We start from the raw sequence: 23,567 nt of genomic DNA on the forward strand, positions 1-23,567 counted from the left end.
GCCCGCGTCCTCTCGGCCCTCCCGACTCACGTCCTGTAGCAGGTGTGTGCGCGCCTCGTTCTACTGGCAACTTTCCAGCGCTAGTTGGACACCCGGGCACGTGAAATTTTACTCTAGATTGGACCGTCGCTGTCGTACTCCACAGCTTGATCCCCTGGGCGCGGTCTTACTCATCCTGAGTTCCTAGAGGACAGGACCGGGCAAAGAGCCGGGTACACACTGCACCAGAACTAATACTCGACGATTCACAGCTGAAGGCAACTGGGCTGCTTCGCCCTGATCTCCGGCGTCCGCAAGATCTTATCTCCCACACAAGGCTAGCATTCGGCATAAGGAAGCTCCTGCGTGATTTTAAAAAGTCTTCCCTTAGATCTCCCTTTCAATCTTGGGCAATCAGCACATTCCACCTCAGCTGTGTTTCCCTCCCGGGTGGGGGCGGCCCCGAAGCGCGGGGTCGCCCGGCACTACCTCCCTTCGGCCGCTGCGGGGCGGTAGACGTCGAAAAGGGTTGCGCATGCTCCGTGTGGGGCCTCGCGCTCTGCCTCCGCAACCGCCGAGTGACGGAGGCGAGTGCGTGGGGTTATGGGAAGTGTGGTTTTCCAGTCACTGGATCACTGGGGCACTCCCGGCTTGATCCCGGAGCGGGACTTCAGCTCCCGGCTGGCCGACGAGAGCGGGAGGGGACGCGAGGGGAGGGGGCGGGGCGAGTGAGAGAAAAGGTGGGCGGGGCCAGGGGAGGCCAAGCGCAGGGGGCGGGGCTCCGCCCGGCTGAGGAGCTGCCGCTGGTGGTCTGAGGAAGCTGAGGCGCGGGGCCCGAAGCCGAGAGGAAGCTGGACGGCGTCGGGCGCGAGGGCGGGCGTCCCCGGAGTCGTAGCGCGGGAGTCGGCCGTCGGCACTCGGCCTCCTTACTTGCAGGTTCCCTCCCGGGACGCGGGAGAACCCGGAGCGCGGCGGGGGTGCGAGGTGGAGCAGGCGGGGGCGGCCAATGCGAAACTGGCTGGTGCTGCTGTGCCCGTGTGTGCTCGGGGCCGCGCTGCACCTCTGGCTGCGGCTGCGCTCCCCGCCGCCCGCCCGCGCCTCGGGGGCCGGCCGGGCAGGTGAGGTCCTGGGGCCAGGCGAGGCGGGGCGGGGCGGGCCGGGCGGCCGCGAGCCGCGGGGAAGCCGGCTCCGAACCTCCCGGCGGCTTCCTTCGCGGAGCTCCGCCGGGAGTCCCGGGCGGGGGGCGGCCCGACACGACGGTCCGCCGATGAAACAAACGGCCCTTTTCATCCTCGAGGCGTTAATATCGGGCAAACTTGAGGGCGCTTTTCTCGTTTCGCGTCTCGGCCGCTTCTCACCTCCTCGCGTTTCTTAATGGGCACAAAGCCGGTGCCCGCGACTGAAAGCCCTCCGGCTGTCCCCAGGCCTGGCCCGAGTCGCCCGGCGCCTGCCCGGGGAGCAAAGCCCCGCGTGTCCTTCAGCCCTTCAGCGGCAGCTGCTCACGCCCGGGGTTGGGCTACCAGGTTGCTTTCTTCCTCCCCAGGTGTTGGTTATTCGGTCAAGAGTTTTGAGGTCTTCGGGCCGTGGATCACGTTTGTGCGTGTTTTAAAAGGTGGCTGTGTTTTGCTTTTAAGGAATAACTTTGCTTTGAGAGTATACTGTACTTTGTGAATCCTTTGAAAACTGCGATGTAAGTCGGTTGAGCAAATCGAGGCATGGCTGCGAGTGGAGTTGTTCCTGGGAACTTGGTTTGCAAAAGCCTGTGAATGAAATATACACGAAAATACCAGGTTCTTTAATGGTCTTCCCCATTTGCTCTAAAAGTTATTCTCTCGTGGGAAAGAAACCTTTGTTCATGTTCACTTCACAGCCTGAGAAATAGAATGCTGTGCCCACAGCCCAGGGGGTTTTCTGTTGTTAATGAATTCCACTGCTCTGAAGACGTCTTCAGGTTTCCCTTATTTTCTTGTTTTCTTTTTTAAGGGCTTGCCCTAGGACATGTAAAGAAGCCTAGAAGGCTGTTTTAAAGATGAGGTAATAGTCCTTTTTGGTTTTTAACTACGTTGGGAGTTTTTTTCTTACCACTTTTCCCTAAAGACAGTTGTTTTCTTATGCAATATTTTAAAGAATAGTTGAATATTTGCAATTCTGAGATGGCTCTGTGCCTTAACTTAGAAGTAGAAAGTACAGAAACTAATTTGGCAGTCCTCAAAGCAATCTCACTGTTATAATTGGAGTTCTTTATTCTGATAACTCTTAAAATCCTTTTCTATTAGAGAAGCCACAAGTTCTTTGAGAAGGCTGTTTGTGTGACCTGAATGGAATTAAGATACTATTTAAATGATTTAATGAGAGTGCAGTGTTACAGGGCATTTAACTTAACAGGTTAGGATTTTTTTTGTCTGTTTTGTTTGTTAGGGTTTTGTAAATGGAGCTGAGGAAAGAGTGCTGTAGATATATAGTGCTCTGTAACACCTGTTGGGTTTTGCATTTTACAAATTTCTTTTCTGTATGATGAGTGAGCTTTACTGGAATTTACTTGTAGAGCACACTTAGGATATTTATGACCTAAATATCTTTTAGGGTCCATAAACAAGTGAAAACCGTACGTTCAAGCTGAAAACTTAGTAGGCCTCCCTGACAATTTCTTACTTTTTTAAATTTATTTTTTATGTTTTAATACAATTTTAAAAGGTTACTTTCCATTTACAGTTATTACAAAATATTGGCTCTGTTCCCTGTGTTGTACAACACATCCTTGAGCCTATCTTACACCCAGTAGTTTGTCCCTCTCACTCCTCCACCCCGGTATTGCCCCTCCGCCCTCCACTGGTAACCACTAATTTGTTCTCCACATCTGTGAGCCTGCTGCTTTTTTGTTATGTTCACTGGTTTGTTATATCTTTTAGATTCCAGGTGTAAGTGATACCTTGCAGGATTTGTCTTTCTCTGACTTATTTCACTTACCCTAATGCCCTCCAAATCCATCCGTGTTGCTGCAAATGGCAAAACTTCTTTCTTTTTTTAAGGCTGAGTAGTATTTCATCGTGTGTATATATATCACATCTTCTTTATCCATTCATCTGTTGATGGACACTTAGGTTGTTTCCGTATCTTGGTAATTGTAAATAACGCTGCTGTGAACATTAGGGTGCATGTATCTTTTTGAATTAGTGTTTTTGGGTTTTTTTCAGTTATATACCCGGGAGTGGAACTGCTGGGCCATATGGTAGTTTTTTGAGGAATCTCCATACTGTTTTCCACAGTGACTGCACCAGTTTACATTCTTACCAACAGTATACAAGGGTTCCCTTTTCTGCACATCCTCCCCCAGTATTTGTGTTCCTTTTGATGATACCCATTCTGACAGGTGTGAGGTGACGTCTCATTGTGGTTTTGATTTGCATTTCACTGATGACTAGGGATGTTGAGCATCTTTTCATGTGCCTGTTGGCCATCAGCATTTCCTCTTTGGAAAAGTGTTCATTTCTTCTGCCCATTTTTAAATTGGGTTGTTTGTTTTTCTGATGTTGAGTTGTATGAGCTGTTTATATATGTTGGATGTTAATCACTGATCAGTCATATCATTTGCAAATATTATATCCCATTTGGCAGGTTGTCTTCCTGTTTATATCAATGGTTTCCTTTGCTGTGCAAAAGCTTTTAAGTTTAATTAGGTCCCATTTGTTTATTTCTGCTTTTATTTCCTTTATCTCAGGAGATGGATCCAAAAACGTATTGCTGCGATTTATGTCGAAGAGTGTTCTGCCAATTTTTTCCTCAAGGAGTTTTATAGTATCCAGTCTTACATTTACATCTTTAATCCATTTTGAGTTTATTTTTGTATATGGTGTTAGAGAATGTTCTAATTTTATTCTTTTACTTGTAGCAGTGCAGTTTTCCCAGCAGCACTTATTGAAGAGACTGTCTTTTCCCCATTGTCTATTCTTGCTTCCTTTGTCATAGATTAACGGACCATAAGTGTGTGGGTTTATTCCTGGGCTCTCTGTTCTGTTCCATTGATGTATGTGTCTATTTTTGTGCCAGTACCATACCATTTCGATTACTGTAGCTTTGTAGTATAGTCTAAAGTCAGGGGGCCTGACTCCTCCAGCTCTGTTCTTCTTTCTCAAGATTGTTTTGTCTATTTGGGGTCTTTTGTGTTTCCATACACATTTTAAAATTATTTGTTCTAGTTTTGGAAGCTTTGTGGCTTCATGTCCAACCCTTTTGCCCTTTGCCTGTGTGCCTGGAGCCAGTCCCACTGTGCTCACATTTTCTCCTGTAGTGATCACAGCTCCCAGCCCCACTGACATTCCCTTTCCCTTTGTCTGCACTGGGTCTCTTCTGTGCTTCCTTCCCCTCAGGTAGCCAGTCTTCCCCTGGGCCACTCCTGGAGGTGAGGGGGTTACCTTTTCCTAGTGTTTTTTATTTCTGTGGGGCTCACCTAAAAGTATTAAAAGTAACTTTTTAAAAAAATGTTTTTTCTTTTTGAGATAAGTTTTTCCCCCTCCGTCAGTGTTTCAGTGATACCTTATCTGCTGTCCTGTGAGACCAGGCTAGATTAAGGAAACTAGGAAGTAGACCTTGGAAAGGGCAGGGCTATTGGTGAGGAGATCAGTACTAGTTGTGTAAATTAACTTTGACTTTAGGTGGATATTGTGCATCTAGTCAAATAATAAATAGAGTATTCAATCTAAGTGAAACCTTGCAGAGTCCTAACTTTCGTTTTGCACTTTTGGTACTTTCAAAACTAAAAACAGTAGAAGCATCTTGATTGCTAAAATTTCATACAAATTCTTTTCTCTTTGTGTTGTCACCAGTTCAAACCAAAAAATTGGAGCATTTTTACATTTTAGTCCTTATCCCTTAAGCCTAGAGTGAGAGAGAAAACCCAAGACTTTGTTAAGTATTCTTCCCTTGAATTTACATTTTGAATTTTGTTTTTGTTCTCTTTTCTCTCCTGCCTCTTTGTCTGTCTTCAGTCTCATTAAGTCGTGGCAGGGAGATTTACTTCCCCTGAATGTTAAAAAAGGCCCTCTGACTTGCAGTTGATTCTACAAATATTTGAGAGCCTCCTCTGTGCCAACTCCTGTTGTAGGTGTGGGATTACAGCAGTAATCAAGATAAAGTCCCTGCCCTCATGCAGTTTACAGTTCACAAGGGAAAGCAGAATATAAGAAAATAATTATTAAATATCATAGGGGAGAGTGATGTGTGGTGACAAAAATAAAGCAGTGTAAGAGGATAGAGAATGATGTGCTGCTGTTTTAAATAGAGAGGTCAGGGGCTTCCTTGGTGGCGCAGTGGTTAAGAATCCACCTGCCAGTCCAGGGGACACAGGTTTGAGCCCTGGTCCAGGAAGATCCCACATGCTGCGGAGCAACTAAGCCCGTGCGCCACGACTACTGAGCCTGCGGTCTAGAGTCCGCAAGCCACAGCTACTGAGCCCACACACCTAGAGCCCGAGCTCCGCAACAAGAGAAGCCACCGCAATGAGAAGCCTGTGCACCGCAATGAAAGAGTAGCCCCCCTCACTGCAGCTGGAGAAAGCCCGCGTGCAGCAACAAAGACCCAACGGAGCCAAAAATAAATAAATTTATAAATAAATCAATAGAGAGGTCAGGGGGGCCGCTCTAAAGAGGTCACAGTTGGGCAGGAACCTGAATGCATGAATGAAGTGTGTCAGTCGTGTTAGTACGTGGTACTATTCTAATGTAGTAGCTCACCTTGAACAGGTGAAGCCCAGTCAGGGAGAACAGCTGGTGAAGAGCCAGTAGATCTCCTGTTGTGAAATCCAGCACAACTGGGGGGTGAGGAGAGGAAAATGGAGGTGGAGACAGACATTTGGGCTAGGGAATAAAGATACAGGATATCTTAATGATAACGTATTGGTTTGGGGTTATGCCTTAGCAGGAATTATTTAACAGTTAATTTAGAAAAATTATGTACCAAAAGAGGCTTCTCTTTCTAGGATATTTTGAAAGAAGGAAACTAAAGAGAAAGGAAAGAAACGGATCCATTCAACAAATGCTTAGAGTAGTAGGTATTTAGTCCCTGCTCTCAAGGTGCTCGCAGTTTGTTAAATGGAAACCGACATGGGGCAAGCAGAAGGTCAAAGACAAATTGAGCTTGCTTTGCAGTTTCGCCTAGGGCTGCCTCGTCCAAAATGATCGCTATATGCTAATCTGGTCTCTGTGCTTCAGTTTCCTTATTTATAAAATGATGACCTCACAGGGTTATTGTGAAGATTCAGTTAATAAAACACCCAGAACAGTGCCTCATTCCTCGTGAGCACTCTGAATTTTAGAGAGGAATGGTAGTGTGGAGGTGGCTGATGTCCTTGCTAGTGAGGTGTTTGGGGAGGTATCTGAAATTGGTGAGAGCACGCTGGTAGTGTGTATAATGATTGTCCTTATCAGTAGATACGTGGTGAACTTGCATGTTTTCTTCATTTTTAAGATTCCTGCCTGTTTGTGGTTGGTGTCATGTGAGACATGCACATGAGAGTGGAAATTTTAGTCTAATTTTTAAGAATCTTTGGGCTTATTTTGAGCAGTCAGTTTTGGAGTCTTTAATAAACTTTTGGACGTCCACTTTCAGTGCAGAGTCCAGCAGGTTGCCAGACTCTCAGGATATACTACATATTAAAAAGAGAAATGGTCATTGCCTTCAGGGAGCTTGTGTGGGGTTTTAATTATTCTTGACAGTATGAAGATTTGTTTATTGCTATATATTTGCCATCTAAAGCAGTGAACATAGGAGGTGCTCAGTTACTTGAAGGAATGAATCAAGAGGAGAAAACTGGGGAAGTATGAATGAGTTTGTCACCTATAGATCGTTCACATTCCATGATTTACATTTTTTCTTATAAAAGTAAAACAAATTTTACTTTACAAAGTAAAGTAAAAATTTACAAATTTTACTTTACAAAGAATAATTTACAAATTTTACTTTACAAAGAAAAATTTTGAAATTATTCTTTAAAAAGGAAAGAAAAATGATCTATACTGGGCAATGTTTGAATGTATCAATACATATAAAACATGGTTGGGGGAATTATTTAGTATTAAAAATTTTTTTTGATATATAATGTACATTCAGAAAAGTGCACGTAAATGTGAGCTTGATGTAGTTTCACAAACTGAATCACCCAGCTAATCAGCACCCAAATTAAAAACAGGAAAACTACCAACACCTTAGAAGCTTCCTTTATGCTCCCTTCTTATCACTGCCAGAAGTGGTACCCATGATCCTGATCTTCAGTGGCAGAGATTTGCCTGCTTTGTACTTTATATAAGTGGAACCAAATAGTATGTACATAGTTCTTATAGCCTGCTTATCTGACTTAATGAGATGTAGAACAGCATTTAATGAAATGCTTAAAACAATTTTAATGTCTGTATCGTATTCTAGCATATAGATACAGCATAATTTATGTAACTGATGCCTTATTTGTGCATTCATGTATTTTGCAGTTTTTCCCTATTAAGAAACGACACTGTGATGAATAGAGATCTTTTAGTGCATCACTGATTATTTCCTTAGCCTATATTCTTAGCCAAGGACAAAAGTTATACAATTCTGAGGTATTTGATGTATATTGGCAAAATTTACTGCAGAATACTATACCAACTTACATTCCTATTAGCAACATAGGAGAGTAGCCATTTCCTTGAAAAAACTACCTCTGTCAAAACATCAGTCATTTGGGTATTATCATTTAAGAAGATACTTGTCAGTTTGAATGTAGGAGAAAACTGGTGTCTTATTATTGCTGTAATTCAAACTTGACTTCTAGTGAAGTTGAACCATTTTTTATAGGTTCGTTGGCTATTTGCATTTCTTTTTCTGTGAATTATCTTTATTCTTTGTCTCATGTTCACTTCTTAGTTTTTTTTGTTTTTGTTTCCTGTTTTCAGACACCAGAATCAAACTAGGTACCCTGTACTTGCAACATTGAGCAGAGGATGATGAAAGTGTAGGGGGGGGAACTGGAAAGCTGGGCAGCATTCTTACACAGCATCCACTTTGAGGAGTTTTTGCTTGTTTGTTTGTTGGTTGGTTTGTTTAATCTTGGCTGTGCCACGTGGCTTGCGGGATCACGGTTCCCCAACCAGGGATCGGACCTGGACCACAGCAGTGAAAGCGGTGAATCCTAACCGCTAGACCACCAGGGAACTCTCCACTTTGAGTTTTATACTGTGTGACACACTACTCACAGGTCTGTTGGACTGATTTACATTGATGGTATGTGGCAGAAGAAACCAGTATTTAAAAAAATTGAGATATAATTGACAAATTACATTAGTTTCAGGTGTGCAGCATAATGATTTGATACATGTATATATTCTGTAATGATCACCACAGTATGTATAGTTAACATCTGTCACCACACACAGTTACAAATTTTTTTTCCTGTGATGAGAACTTTTAAGACCCACTCTCTTTAGCAACATTTAAATACAGTACAGTTGTTGTTGTTGTTGTTGTTTTGGTGTGTGTGGGGGGGTCATGCCGTGCGGCTTGCGGGATCTCAGTTCCCCAAACAGGGATTGAACTCGGGCCATGGCAGGGAAATCCCAGAATCCTAACCACTGGACCGCCAGGGAATTCCCTGCAATACCGTCTTGTTAACTATTGTCACCATGATGTATGTTACATCCCCATGACTTATTTATTTTATAACTGGAAGTTTGTACCTTTTCACCCCTTTTACCCATTATGCCTACCCTCTACACCCAGCCTCTGGCAAACACCACTCTGTTCTCTGTATTTATGAGTTTGGTGTTTTGTTTGTTTTAGATTCTACATATGAATGAGTTCATATGGTATCAGCCTGTCTTTGTCCAACTTATTTCGCTTGGTGTAATGCCCTCAGGGTCTGTCCACATGGTTGCAAATGGCAAGATTTCCTTCTTTTTTATGGCTGAATAATATTCCATTGTGTATAAAGAACACATTTTCTGTATTCATTCATCCATCAGTGGACACTTAGGTTACTGCCATGTCTTGGCTATTGTAAATAGTGCTGCAATGAACATCCCCATGTTCACTATCATGCATATCATCCCCATTCATATGTCTTTTCTAGTGAATGTTTTCATTTCCTTCAGGTAAATACCTAGAAGTGGTTTTGCTGGATCATATGGTAGTTCTATTTTTAATTTTTTGAGGAACCTCCATACTGTTTTTCATTTTTTAGTGGCTGCATCAATTTACTTTCACACCAACAGTGTATGAGGGTTGCCTTTTCTCCACCTTCTCGCCAACACTTGTTATTTCTTATCTTTTTCATAATAGGCATTCTAAGAGGTGTGGTGATGTTTCATAGTGGGTTTGATTTGCATTTCCCTGATGATTAGTGATTTTGAGCACCTTTTCATGTACCTGATGGCAGTCTGCATGTCTTCTTTGGAAAAATGTCTATTCAGATCCTCTGCTGAATTTTAAATGGGATTCTTTGTTTTTTGGTATTGGGTTGTATGAGTTCTTCGTATATTTTGGATATTAATCAGATACATGATTTGTAAATATCTTCTCCTATTTGGTAGGTTGTCGTTTCATTTTGTTGATAGTTTTTTTTGCTGTGCAGAAGGTTTTTAGTTTGATGTAGTCTCACTTACTTATTTTTGCTATTGTTGCCTTTGCTTTCAGTGTCAAATCTAAAAAAATTATTGCCAAGACCAATGTCAAGGAACTTACTGCCTATGTTTTCTTATAGGAGTTTTATGGTGTCAGGTCTTACATTCAAGTTTTTAATCCATTTTCAGTTGATTTTTGTGTATGGCATAAGTTAGTTGGTTCAGTTTCATGCTTTTGCATGTGGCTGTCCAGTTTTCCCAACGTCATTTATCTAAGAGATTGTCCTTTCCCCGCTGTATATTCTTGGTTCCTTTGTTGTAAATGGATTGACCATATACGCATGGGTTTACTTCTGGGCTCTCTATTCTGTTCTGTTGATCTATGTGTCTGTTTTAATGCCAGTACTGTAGCTTCATAATATGGTTTGAAACCAGGAAGCATGGTATTTCCAGCTTTGTTCTTCTTTCTCTAGATTGCTTTGGCTTTTCGAGGTCTTTGTGGTTCCATACAAATTTTAGGATTTTTTTTTTTTCTATTTCTGAAAAATGCCATTGGAATTTTGATAGAGGTTGCACTGTATCTGTAGATTGCTTTAGTATGGACATTTTAACAATATTAGCAAGCATGGAATATCTTTTGTTTCTGTATTCTTTAATTTATTTCATCAATGTCTTATACTTTTCAGTGTACAGGTCTTTTACCTCCTTGGTTAAATTTATTCCTAGGTATTTATTCTGTTTGATGTGATTGAAATTGGGAGTTTTCATAATTTCTCTTTCTGATAGTTTCTGATAGTTTATTACTGTGTAGAAATACGGCTGATTTTTGTATATTGATTATGTATCCTGTAACTTTACTGAATTTGTTTATTAGTTCTAACAGTTTTTTGGTTGAGGCTTTAAAAACCTATTTTTCAATATTTCTGGAAGTAGAAGTTCTCTAAAAGGCCAGAATCTGCCATGTACTTCTCTTCTGCAACAAAAAGAGAAGTGCATGTAAAAAGTAACACAGTTCAGTAGAGGCAGCTGAGATGTGGATGAGAAGCAGAGAGGATTGGCAGTGGCAGAGAGAGGTGGAATAAGATGAAAAAGTACTTTTCAGCGATAATCCGTGAGGCTTTCACATACCACATGGTTATCTTCGTGTCTATTGATTTATTTATTTTTAGAAAAATCTCATGGAGAAGTCTGGGAGGAACTATTAGGATAGCCTTGTAGGTCCAGGTGAAAGGTAAGAATTTGAACTGAAGCTGCGACTAGAATTAATGATAGAGAAATTTGAGAAAAATTTTAAAAAGATTTTGTCATTAAGAAAAGGTTAAATGATGTTTCATGTAATCCATCTCTAAAAGATTTATTTTGATTACCCGTCAAAAATAAGGTAGTGATGTTTGGCATTTAAAGGGATGTTTCAGTTATTTTGAAATTTTACTTTTGTGCGGCAACCTTGTTTTCTCATGAAGTCAGATAAATGAGGCATTTGGGATGCATATAATTTTTGCTCTTCTAATCTTTTAAAGCTTTTTAATCTTTTGAGAAGACATTTTGAAACAGATGAAATAGAGTATCTAAAAGACTGTTTTTGGTATCAGCTTTCTCTGATTAGGAAACTGAGGCACAAGGATTTAAGTAACTTCTTACTGATACTGTGCAGCATGTTGGCTGTAGAATCAATGTCAGATATGTCTGGTTACTGCATTTTCCTCACTCCTGTCTATAAAATGTGCTTACTGCTAATATTTCTCTGTGAAAAAGTCGGGGGAGGGACTAGGTTTTCATTGCCAATTTTACATAAGCATTTAAAGTATTCTCCCTTGAAGAAATATCAACATGTCTTTGTTGTCTTTTGAATCCCTAGATTCTATGGCATATAAAAACATTTCATTTAATACAGTAAAGCTCTGTGGCCTGCAGTAATTTATTTTTGGAAACATTGTGGGATCAGTTTCCACTGCTGAAGAAAGAGATGAAATGGGATCCCTAATGAGAGCTATATATTAGCTTGTAGCTCTCAAGCTTTGAAACTGGTGATGAAAAACAGGGACAAAGTATCTTTCCCTCTATCTTTCTCTAAGGACAGTTTTTTGGGGTGGGGGTGGTGTGCATCTTGTGGGATCTCGGTTCCCTGACCAGGGATTGAACCGGGGCCACAGCAGTGAAAGCCTGGAATTCTAACCACTGGGCCACCAGGGAACTCCCTCTAAGGACATATTTTAAAAATGTAATCCTGTCCATTAAATATGATAGTAAAAAATGACTTGTTCCTTGATTTTTTTTTTTTTTTTAACTACAAACGTTTCCCCTCCTTCATCCTTTGCACTATTCAAGTGATAAATATTTGCTGGCTGTAGAATTTATTGGCATGAATAAGAGTTCTGATTCTTTCCAGCATGGTAGTCCTTCAACTTCATCTCCCAAACTTAATAACTAATATTCATGTAGGACTTCACCTTTGACAGCACATTTGTTGTTGTTGTTGTTAGTTGCCATTGAATGCCCACTCTTTGCCTGCTACCAAACCAGAACCTTTATACACATTATATCATTTAATTTTTATAACTCTATGAGAAGTATTATTATACCCATTTCTACTTAAGGAAACTGAGGCTCAAGGAGTTAAATAACTTTTATAGCTAAAATAAAAAGCCAGCATTTTATAATTGGCTCTTACTGCCTACTATTGTATGGTTTATGCCACATTGACCTTCCAAACTGATTCTTATCAGAAAAGTCTTACTTGTTTTGAAGAATTTACATATATACTTGGGTGAGCACGAATACATACATAGGTGTGGAAGCAAAAAGACTCTGCACCAAAATGTTAGTAGTGCTTATCTCTGGATGGTGAGTTTTATGAGTGCTTTAGGTTTTTTATTCTTTGTATTTATTTGTATTTTCTGCAAATATGAACATATATTTATATTACCTTGTAATAAACATTTTTATGTTACATATTGAACTTAACAGTAATTGAGAAATGACATTTCTGATTTACTATTGCTTATTTCTAGATCAGTTGGCCTTACTTCCCCAGTGGAAATCTAGGCATTATGATGTGGTAGTTGGTGTGCTGTCAGCCCGCAATAACCATGAACTTCGCAATGTGATAAGAAGCACCTGGCTGAAGCATTTAGTACAACACCCAGCATTAAGTCAACGGTACGTTTCTTTTCTTTTTTTTTTTTGGCTGCATTGGGTCTTTGTTGCTTCACGTGGGCTTTCTCCAGTTGCGGCGAGCGGGGGCTACTCTTCGTTGCAGTGCGCAGGCTTCTCATTGCAGTGGCTTCTCTTGTTGTGGAGCACGGGCTCCAGGTGTGCGGGCTTCAGTAGTTGCAGCCCATGGGCTCAGTAGTTGTGGCACACAGGCTCAGTAGTTGTGGCACACGGCCTTAGTTGCTCCGCGGCGTGTAGGATCTTCCCGGACCAGGGCTTGAACCCATGTCCCCTGCATTGGCAGGCAGATTCTTAACCACTGCGCCACCAGGGAAGCCCCAACGGTAGGTTTCTTGAGTTCACACCTTGCGTGACGTATTGAATAAGTGTTCTGAAAAATGTCTTCTTGGAGTCAGAGATGTTAATTCAGATATGTGACTTCTTTTCCTCAGAAATGACTATTTCATTTTGCTTTTCCTCCATGTAGTTGAGCCCAAAAAGTAAATTTAACCAAGATTTTAAGCCAAAAGAGATATACTTAATGTTTTTCAGCTCTGTATCATTTGGTTGTGTGTGATCTGCGGTTTGTATAGTTTGCCATACTCTTTTTGCCAACCACCCTTCCAGGCCTGAGCTTGGGTAGCACGTCACACGTTGACATTAGATGGCTCGGTTGTTGGTTAGGAATGCAAGGCCTTAGTCTTCTCAGGGAAAGCAGCCTCTGAAGATTATATAGTGAGGGACTAGTGGAAGTGAAGCATGGAAGTTTGGACTTCTAGTTATGTGACGATTCTTCTCTGCTTATGCGAAGTCACTGATAAGCAGAGAAGGCCCTCAGGATTGCATTCAGCTGGGACGCTTGTGACTGAGTAGTTATGCGGGGGAATCACAATTGTGAATTTTCTTGTCACCAGTAGTGAACATTTATAGATTTCCTATCTTACTCATAGCAGCTTTTTTTTTTTAACATCTTTATTGGAGTATAATTGCTTTACAATGGTATGTTAGTTTCTGCTTTATAACAAAGTGAATCAGTTATACATATATATATGTTCCCATATCTCTTCTCTCTTGCATCTCCCTCCCTATCCCACCCCTCTAGGTGGTCACAAAGCACCGAGCTGATCTCCCTGTGCTATGCGGCTGCTTCCCACTAGCTATACATAGTGTATATATGTCCATGCCACTCTCTCACTTTGTCACAGCTTACCCTTCCCCCTCCCCATATCCTCAAGTCCATTCTCTAGTAGGTCTGTGTCTTTATTCCTGTCTTACCCCTAGGTTCTTCATGACATTTTTTTTTTCTTAGATTCCATATATATGTGTTAGCATATGGTATTTGTCTTTCTTTTTCTGACTTACTTCACTCTGTATGACAGACTCTAGGTCCATCCACCTCACTACAAATAACTCAATTTCATTTCTTTTTATGGCTGAGTAATATTCCATTGTATATATGTGCCACATCTTCTTTATCCATTCATCCGATGATGGACACTTAGGTTGTTTCCGTCTCCTGGCTATTGTAAATAGAGCTGCAATGAACATTTTGGTACATGACTCTTTTTGAATTATGGTTTTCTCAGGGTATATGCCCAGTAGTGGGATTGCTGGGTCATATGGTAGTTTTATTTGTAGTTTTTTAAGGAACCTCCATACTGTTCTTCATAGTGGCTGTACCAATTCACATTCCCACCACCAGTGCAACAGTGTTCCCTTTTCTCCACACCATCTCCAGCATTTATTGTTTGTAGATTTTTTGATGATGGCCATTCTGACTGGTGTGAGATGATATCTCATTGTAGTTTTGATCTGCATTTCTCTAATGATTATTGATGTTGAGCATTCTTTCATGTGTTTGTTGGCAATCTGTATATCTTCTTTGGAGAAATGTCTATTTAGGTCTTCTGCCCATTTTTGGATTGGGTTGTTTGTTTTTTTTGTTATTGAGCTGCATGAGCTGCTTGTAAATTTTGGAGATTAATCCTTTGTCAGTTGCTTCATTTGCAAATATTTTCTCCCATTCTGAGGGTTGTCTTTTGGTCTTGTTTATGGTTTCCTTTGCTGTGCAAAAACTTTTAAGTTTCATTAGGTCCCATTTGTTTATTTTTGTTTTTATTTCCATTTCTCTAGGAGGTGGGTCAAAAAGGATCTTGCTGTGATTGATGCCATAGAGTGTTCTGCCTATGTTTTCCTCTAAGAGTTTGATAGTTTCTGGCCTTACATTTAGGTCTTTAATCCATTGTGAGTTTATTTTCATGTACGGTGTTAGGGAGTGTTCTAATCTCATACTTTTACTTGTACCTGTCCAGTTTTCCCAGCACCATTTATTGAAGAGGCTGTCCTTTCTCCACTGTACATTCCTGCCTCCTTTATCAAAGATAAGGTGACCAGGGCTTCCCTGGTGGCGCAGTGGTTGAGAGTCCGCCTGCCGATGCAGGGGACACGGGTTCGTGCCCCGGTCTGGGAAGATCCCACATGCCGTGGAGTGGCTGGGCCCGTGAGCCATGGCCGCTGAGCCTGCACGTCCGGAGCCTGTGCTCCGCAACGGGAGAGGCCATAACAGTGAGAGGCCTGCGTACCGCAAAAAAAAAAAAAAAAAAAAAAAAATGTGACCATATGTGCGTGGGTTTATCTCTGGGCTTTCTATACTGTTCCATTGATCTATATTTCTGTTTTTGTTCCAGTAACATACTGTCTTGATTACTGTAGCTTTGTAGTATAGTCTGAAGTCAGGGAGCCTGATTCCTCTAGCTCCGTTTTTCGTTCTCAAGATTGCTTTGGCTATTCGGGGTCTTTTGTGTTTCCATACAAATTGTGAAATTTTTTGTACTAGTTCTGTGAAAAATGCCAATGGTAGTTTGATAGGGATTGCATTGAATCTGTAGATTGCTTTGGGTAGTAGAGTCATTTTCACAATGTTGATTCTTCCAATCCAAGAACATGGTATATCTCTCCATCTATTTGTGTCATTTTTAATTTCTTTCATCAGTGTCTTATAATTTTCTGCATACAGGTCTTTTGTCTCCTTAGGTAGGTTTATTCCTAGATATTTTATTCTTTTTGTTGCAATGGTAAATGGGAATGTTTTCTTGATTTCACTTTCAGATTTTTCATCATTAGTGTATAGGAATGCAAGAGATTTCTGTGCATTAATTTTGTATCCTGCTACTTTACCAAATTCATTGATTAGCTCTAGAAGTCTTCTGGTAGCATCTTTAGGATTCTCTATGTATAGTATCATGTCATCTGCAAACAGTGACAGCTTTACTTCTTCTTTTCCGATTTGGATTCCATTTATTTCCTTTTCTTCTCTGATTGCTGTGGCTAAAACTTCCAAAACCATGTTGAATAAGAGTGGTAAGAGTGGGCAACCTTGTCTTGTTCCTGATCTTAGTGATGCTTTCAGTTTTTCACCATTGAGGACGATGTTGGCTGTGGGTTTGTCATATATGACCTTTATTATGTTGAGGAAAGTTCCCTCTTTGCCTGCTTTCTGGAGGGTTTTTATCATAAGTGGGTGTTGAATTTTGTCAAAAGCTTTCTCTGCATCTATTGAGATGACCATATGGTTTTTCTCCTTCAATTTGTTAATATGGTGTATCACATTGATTGATTTGCGTATATTGAAGAATCCTTGCATTCCTGGAATAAGCCCCACTTGATCATGGTGTATGATCCTTTTAATGTGCTCTTGGATTCTGTTTGCTAGTATTTTGTTGAGGATTTTTGCATCTATGTTCATCTGTGATATTGGCCTGTAGTTTTCTTTCTTTGTGACATCCTTGTCTGGTTTTGGTATCAGGGTGATGGTGCCTTGTAGAATGAGTTTGGGAGTGTTCCTCCATCTGCTGTATTTTGGAAGAGTTTGAGAAGGATAGGTGTTAGCTCTTCTCTAAGTGTTTGATAGAATTCGCCTGTGAAGCCATCTGGTCCTGGGCTTTTGTTTGTTGGAAGATTTTTAATCACAGTTTCAATTTCAGTGCTTGTGATTGGTCTGTTCATATTTTCTATTTCTTCTTGATTCAGTCTTGGCAGGTTGTGCATTTCTAAGAATTTGTCCATTTCTTCCAGGTTGTCCATTTTATTGGCATTTAGTTGCTTGTAGTAATCTCTCATGATCTTTTGTATTTCTGCAGTGTCAGTTGTTCTCCTTTTTCATTTCTAATTCTATTGATTTGACTCTTCTCCCTTTTTTTCTTGATGAGTCTGGCTAATGGTTTATCAATTTTGTTTATCTTCTCAAAGAACCAGCTTTTAGTTTTACTGATCTTTGTAAAGATCATTTCGTTTTCATTTATTTCTGATCTGCTCTTTATGATTTCTTTCCTTCTGCTAACTTTGGGGGTTTTTTGTTCTTCTTTCTCTAATTGCTTTAGGTGCAAGATTAGATTGTTTATTCAAGATGTTTTCCTGTTTCTTAAGGTAGGATTGTATTGCTATAAACTTCCCTCTTAGAACTGCTTTTGCTGCCTCCCATAGGTTTTGGGTCATCGTGTCTCCATTGTCATTTGTTTCTAGGTATTTTTTGATTTCCTCTTTGATTTCTTCAGTGATCACTTGGTTATTAAGTAGTGTATTGTTTAGCCTCCATGTCTTTGTATTTTTTACAGATCTTTTCCTGTAATTGATATCTAGTCTCATAGCATTGTGGTCGGAAAAGATACTTGACACAATTTCAGTTTTCTTAAATTTACCAAGGCTTGATTTATGACCCAAGATATGATCTATCCTGGAGAATGTTCCATGAGCATTTGAGAAAAATGTGTGTTCTGTTGTTTTTGGATGGAATGTCCTATAAATATCAATTGTTTAATTTATCATTTAAAGCTTGTGTTTCCTTATTTATTTTCATTTTGGATGATCTGTCCATTGGTGAAAGTGGGGTGTTAAAGTCCTCTACTATGAATGTGTTACTGTCGATTTCCCCTTTTATGGCTGTTAGTATTTGCCTTATGTATTGAGGTGCTCCTATGTTGGGTGCATAAATATTTACAATTGTTAAATCTTCTTCTTGGATCAATCCCTTGATCATTATGTAGTGGCCTTCTTTGTCTCTTGTAATAGCCTTTATTTTAAAGTCTATTTTGTCTGATATGAGAATTGCTACTCCAGCTTTCTTTCGGTTTCCATTTGCATGGAATATCTTTTTCCGTCCCCTCACTTTCAGTCCGTATGTGTCTCTAGGTCTGAAGTGGGTCTCTTGTAGACAGTGTATATATGGGTCTTGCTTTTGTATCCATTCAGCCAATCTGTGTCTTTTGTTGGGAGCATTTGATCCATTTACATTTCAGGTAATTATCGATATGTATGTGCCTATTCCCATTTTCTAATTGTTTTGGGTTTGTTATTGTAGGTCTTTTCCTTCTGTTGTGTTTCTTGCCTAGAGAAGGTCCTTGAGCATTTGTTGTAAAGCTGGTTTGGTGGTGCTGAACTCTCTCAGCTTTTGCTTGTCTGTAAAGGTTTTAATTTCTCCATCAAATCTGAATGAGATCGTTGCTGGGTAGAGTAATCTTGGTTGTAGGTTTTTCTCCTTCATCACTTTAAATATGTCCTGCCAGTCCCTTCTGGCTTGCAGAGTTTCTGCTGGAAGATCAGCTGTTAACCTTATGGGGATTCCCTTGTGTGTTATTTGTTGTTTTTCCCTTGCTGCTTTTAATATGTTTTCTTTGTGTTTAATTTTTGACAGTTTGATTAATATGTGTCTTGGCGTGTTTCTCCTTGGACTTATCCTGTATGCGACTCCCTGTGCTTCCTGGACTTGATTAACTATTTCCTTTCCCATATTAAGGAAGTTGTCAATATAATCTCTTCAAATATTTTCTCAGTCCCTTTCTTTTTCTCTTCTTCTGGAACCCTTATAATTCGAATGTTGGTGCATTTAATGTTGTCCCAGAGGTCTCTGAGACTGTCCTCAGTTCTTTTCATTCTTTTTTCTGCTCTGCAGTAGTTATTTCCACTATTTTATCTTACAGGTCACTTATCCGTTCTTCTGCCTCAGTTATTCTGCTATTGATCCCTTCTAGAGTTTTTTTTTTTTTTTTTCCTGTACACAGGCCTCTCACTGTTGTGGCCTCTCCCGTTATGGAGCACAGGCTCCAGACGTGCAGGCTCAGCGGCCATGGCTCACAGGCCCAGCTGCTCCGCAGCATGTGGGATCCTCCCGGACCGAGGCACGAACCCGTGTCCCCTGCATCGGCAGGCAGACTCTCAACTACTGCACCACCAGGGAAGCCGTAGAGTATTTTTAATTTCGTTTATTGTGTTATTCATCGTTGCTTGTTTCATCTTTAGTTCTTCTAGGTCCTTGTTAAATGTTTCTTGCATTTTGTCTATTCTATTTCCAAGATTTTGGATCATCTTTACTATCATTCTGAATTCTTTTTCAGGTAGACTGCCTATTTCCTCTTCATTTGTTAGGTCTGGTGGGTTTTTATCTTGCTCCTTCATCTGCTGTGTGTTTTTCTGTCTTCTCATTTTGCTTATCTTACTGTGTTTGGGGTCTCCTTTTTGCAGGCTGCAGGTTCGTAGTTCCTGTTGTTTTTGGTGTCTGTCCCCAGTGGTTAAAGTTGGTTCAGTGGGTTGTGTAGGCTTCTTGGTGGAGGGGACTAGTGCCTGTGTTCTGGTGGATGAGGCTGGATCTTGTCTTTCTGGTGGGCAGGACCACATCTGGTGGTGTGTTTTGGGGTGTCGTGGCCTTATTATGATCTTAGGCAGCCTCTCTGCTAATGGGTGGGGTTGTGTTCCTGTCTTGCTAGTTGTTTGGCATAGGGTGTCGAGCACTGTAGTTTGCTGGTCGTTGAGTGAAGCTGGGTGTTGGTGTTGAGATGGAGATCTCTGGGAGATTTTCGCCGTTTGATATTACGTGGAGCTGGGAGGTCTCTTGTGGACCAGTGTCCTGAAGTTGGCTCTCCCACTTCAGAGGCACAGCCCTGACTCCTGGCTGCAGCACCAAGAGCCTTTCATCCACACGCTCAGAATAAAAGGGAGAAAAACTAGAAAGAAAGGAAGAAAGAAAGAAAGAAGGAAAGAGAGAAGATAAAAGAAAATAAAGTAAGATAAAATAAAATAAAGTTATTAAAAAATAATTATTAAGAAAAAAAATTTTTTTAAAGTAAAAAAAAAAAAAACAAAAACGGACGAATAGAACCCTAGAACAAATGGTGGAAGCAAAGCTATACAGACAAAATCTCACACAGAAGCATACACATACACACTCACAAAAAGGAAAAGGGGGAAAAAAAATAAATCTTGCTCTCAAAGTCCACCTCCTCAATTTGGGATGATTCATTGTCTGTTTAGGTATTCCACAGATGCAGGGCACATCAAGTTGATTGTGGAGCTTTAATCTGCTGCTTCTGAAGCTTCTGGGAGAGATTTCCCTTTCTCTTCTTTGTTTGCACAGCTCCCGGGGCTCAGCTTTGGATTTGGCTCCGCCTCTGCGTGTAGGTCGCGGGAGGGCGTCTGTTCTTCGCTCAGATAGGACGGGTTAAAGGAGCAGCTGCTTTGGGGACTCTCAGGCCAGGGGGAGGGAGGGGTGCGGATGTGGGGTGAGCCTGCGGCGGCAGAGGCCAGCGTGATGTTGCACCAGCCTGAGGCGCACCATGCGTTCTCCCGGGGAAGTTGTCCCTGGATCCCGGGACCCTAGCAGTGGCGGGCTGCACAGGCTCTGGGGAGGGGAGGTGTGGACAGTGACCTGTGCTCGCACACAGGCTTCTTCGTGGCGGCAGCAGCAGCCTTAGCGTCTCATGCCCGTCTCTGGGGTGTGCGCTGTTAGCCGTGGCTCGCGCCCGTCTCTGGAGCTCCTTTAAGCAGCGCTCTGAATCCCCTCTCCTCGCACACCAGGAAACAAAGAGGGAAGAAAAAGTCTCTTGCCCCTTTGGCAGGTCCAGGCTTTTCCTGGACTCCCTCTCGGCTAGCCGTGGTGCACTAACCCCGTGCAAGCTGTGTTCACGCCGCCAACCCCAGTCCTCTCCCTGCGCTCCGACCGAAGCCCGAGCCTCAGCTCCCAGCCCCGCCCATCCCGGCGGGTGAGCAGACAAGCCTCTCGGGCAGGTGAGTGCTGGTCGGCACGGATCCTCTGTGTGGGAATCTCTCCGCTTTGCCCTCCGCACCCCTGTGGCTGTGCTCTCCTCCGCGGCTCCAAAGCTTCCCCCCTCCGCCACCCGCAGTCTCCACCCGCGAAGGGGCTCCTAGTGTGTGGAAACCTTTCTCCTTCACGGCTCCCTCCCACTGGTGCAGGTCCCGTCCCTATTCTTTTGTCTCTGTTTATTCTTTTTTCTTTTGCCCTACCCAGGTACGTGGGGAGTTTCTTGCCTTTTGGGAGGTCTGAGGTCTTCTGCCAGAGTCCAGTAGGTGTTCTGTAGGAGTTGTTCCACGTGTAGATGTATTTCTGATGTATCTGTGGGGAGGAAGGTGATCTCCGCGTCTTACTCTTCCACCATCTTACCCTTGAGCCACTCATAGCAGCTTTCATTCCTTTTCAAGACAGGTTTCTCTAGTTCAGGATCGCAATGATAATAGAACCTATTACCCAGCAAGTGAAAAAAAAGCCTCAGAGTCATCACTACCCTCAGAACCACCTTGAAAACCTGCACTTCCTCTAGCCTTTCCCATCTCAGAAAGTAATGACCCATCCTTTGCAGTTGCTCAGATGAAAACTTTGGTGTCTGAGCTGTGAGTGGAGGAGTGAGTCCCCTTTATTGCATCTGTAAGGGTCGCTCCAGCACGGCAATGGGAATTACACTGGGAGAGGCATTGGAAGTGAAAGGATCTGTCATGCTCACAGGTCCTAGAGACGGAGGCCCGGCACACCACACAGGGGGCCAAATGGGAAGAGGGTCCAAGGAGCGGGCTCGCCGAAGCAGGTGGGGAGCCGAGAGAGAGTGAGGACCCGTGGGCAGGGGTCTTTATTTGGGGTCAGGGTGGAGAGGACAAGCAGAAGGTGCGAGGTATTTCACTGTTGGGTTTGAATGTCACGAGGTCAGTGTCAGGGGAGGGCAAGAAGGGGAACTTGTGGCAGGGACCAGCCTTGTCACCCGAGTGGACCTGGTCATCGGGGCGGGATGCTTCAGCCTGTTTGTGGGGATGTTGAGGTGTCAGGAAAATACGAGGTTTTTACAATTTACAGTACAGTGTTATCTTGATCTTTCTTTGTCTCATATGCCACATCGGATCTATTAGCATATCTTCTCGGTGCTACCTTACATTGTATACAGAATCCAACTTCTCAACACCTTTACCACAGCTATCAGAACCATCATCCTGGTCTAGGGCCACCATTACCCCTCACCTAGATTATTGCAGAAGCTTCCGTATCTCAATTTCCTGCTTCCACCTTTGATCCCCTGTGTTTTATTTTCCATACAGTAGCCAGAGTGATCCTTTTAAAATTAGTCAAATTATGTCAGTTTTCTGTTCATATTCCTCCACTGACTTCTCTTCTTGCTCCGAGTGAAATCCCAGGTCTTTACTGTGGTCTTTGACCTTATCTACATCTACTTTCCTGCCCTGGCCACCTCACTGTGCTTCAGTACCCTAAATGTGCTCCTGCCTCAGGGCCTTTGCACTTGCTGTTCCCCCTGCCTGTACCATTCCTCCACTGCATGTCCTCATGGCTCACTTCCTCACTTTCTTCAGGTCTCTGTTTAGATATTATAGCGCTATTCCAACTCTGTCTTCCCTTACTTGACTTTATTTTTCTTTATAATACATATCACCAACTAGCACGTTTATTATATTTAGTTGTATATTTATAAATTGTCTTTCCTCACTGGACTGTGTTTTATGATCATAGGGGCTTCAGCTTTTTTCATTGATGTATTTCCAGCACCTTGAACCTAACTTGGCACAGAGTAGGACACTCAAAAACTATTGAGGGAATGACTCAGAGCTAAATATAATGAGTAGAATTAACATTCAGGCATTCATCAGTAATTTATTTGTTATCATAGCATTCTTATTTTAAATTTAGTAAGCTTGTTGATTTGTTTTATAAAAATGATGGGATACCTATATAAAAGTAGATATTAGCCGGAAACTTCTTCTTGGGGCAGAGTAATTTTGTGGATCTAGTAAAACTATTGAAGATAGCTTAAAAAAAACAAATTTGGTAAATATCTGCAATAATTTAACACATTTATTCATTTCTGTTTATACTTTTATTCTAAATGCTAGTTGTTTATAAAAGGTATTCTGCCTTAATTGGCCGTTCGTAAAAGAAACCGTTTTCATTTCTGTGGTTATGGCTTACTTTCAGGTCTTGCATTTCACTGAAGGAGCCAGACTCCACATATATTTCAAGGACGCTATTTAATTAAAAGCCTTTGTAGTGAAGCTGTAAGTTGTCAATTTCACAAGTATTTATTAAGTATCCTCTGTATACAGGTAGTACACTATGTATAGTAGAATACATAGATAAATACCATATAGCCTGAGTCTTTATGGAGGCTTGGAGTTTAGTAGAAGGAAATAGATGTAATAGTGTAATAAAATGTTATATGTGCTATGAATTAAATAGATACAAAATAGCTTGGAGTGTTTGGGAAATTCCATACAGTTCTGTGTATCTGGAGTGCAGAGATTATGGGGTAGGGAGTATATGCGTTTGTGGGTGAGTGTGAGAGAGAGCACTTAGGGAAGGAAAGAGAAGCAGAGAGAGAGAGATTATCATATAAAAAGGAAAGAAGGGAGGGCTTATAACTGTTACAACTGTTAGAGGTAGGCAGTGACCAGATTGTGCAGAACAACGTGTTGAGAGTTCAGGGAGCCGGTGAGACCTATTTAGCTCAGCCCCTTAGCAGTCCTTGTCTAAAGTGGTGACCTTTTAAGGAAATTAGGTAATTGAATGTA

General features: G+C 41.7%; 1 protein-coding gene across 2 annotated transcripts in view; it reads left to right on the top strand.

The window, feature by feature from the left end:
- The first annotated feature begins 756 nt into the window (after nucleotides 1–756).
- The window catches only part of B3GALNT2 (beta-1,3-N-acetylgalactosaminyltransferase 2), a 58,411-nt gene continuing 35,600 nt past the window's right edge, over nucleotides 757–23,567 (top strand). For both annotated transcript variants that reach the window (XM_060035032.1, XM_060035033.1), the window contains exons 1-2: nucleotides 757–1,097; nucleotides 12,575–12,722. In XM_060035032.1, coding sequence (XP_059891015.1) covers nucleotides 986–1,097; nucleotides 12,575–12,722 — 260 coding nt within the window. In that variant the 5' untranslated portion in view covers nucleotides 757–985. The remainder of the gene's footprint in view (nucleotides 1,098–12,574; nucleotides 12,723–23,567) is intronic.

Source organism: Delphinus delphis, chromosome 16 (assembly GCF_949987515.2).
Source record: "Delphinus delphis chromosome 16, mDelDel1.2, whole genome shotgun sequence".
Classification (NCBI taxonomy): Eukaryota; Metazoa; Chordata; class Mammalia; order Artiodactyla; family Delphinidae; genus Delphinus; species Delphinus delphis.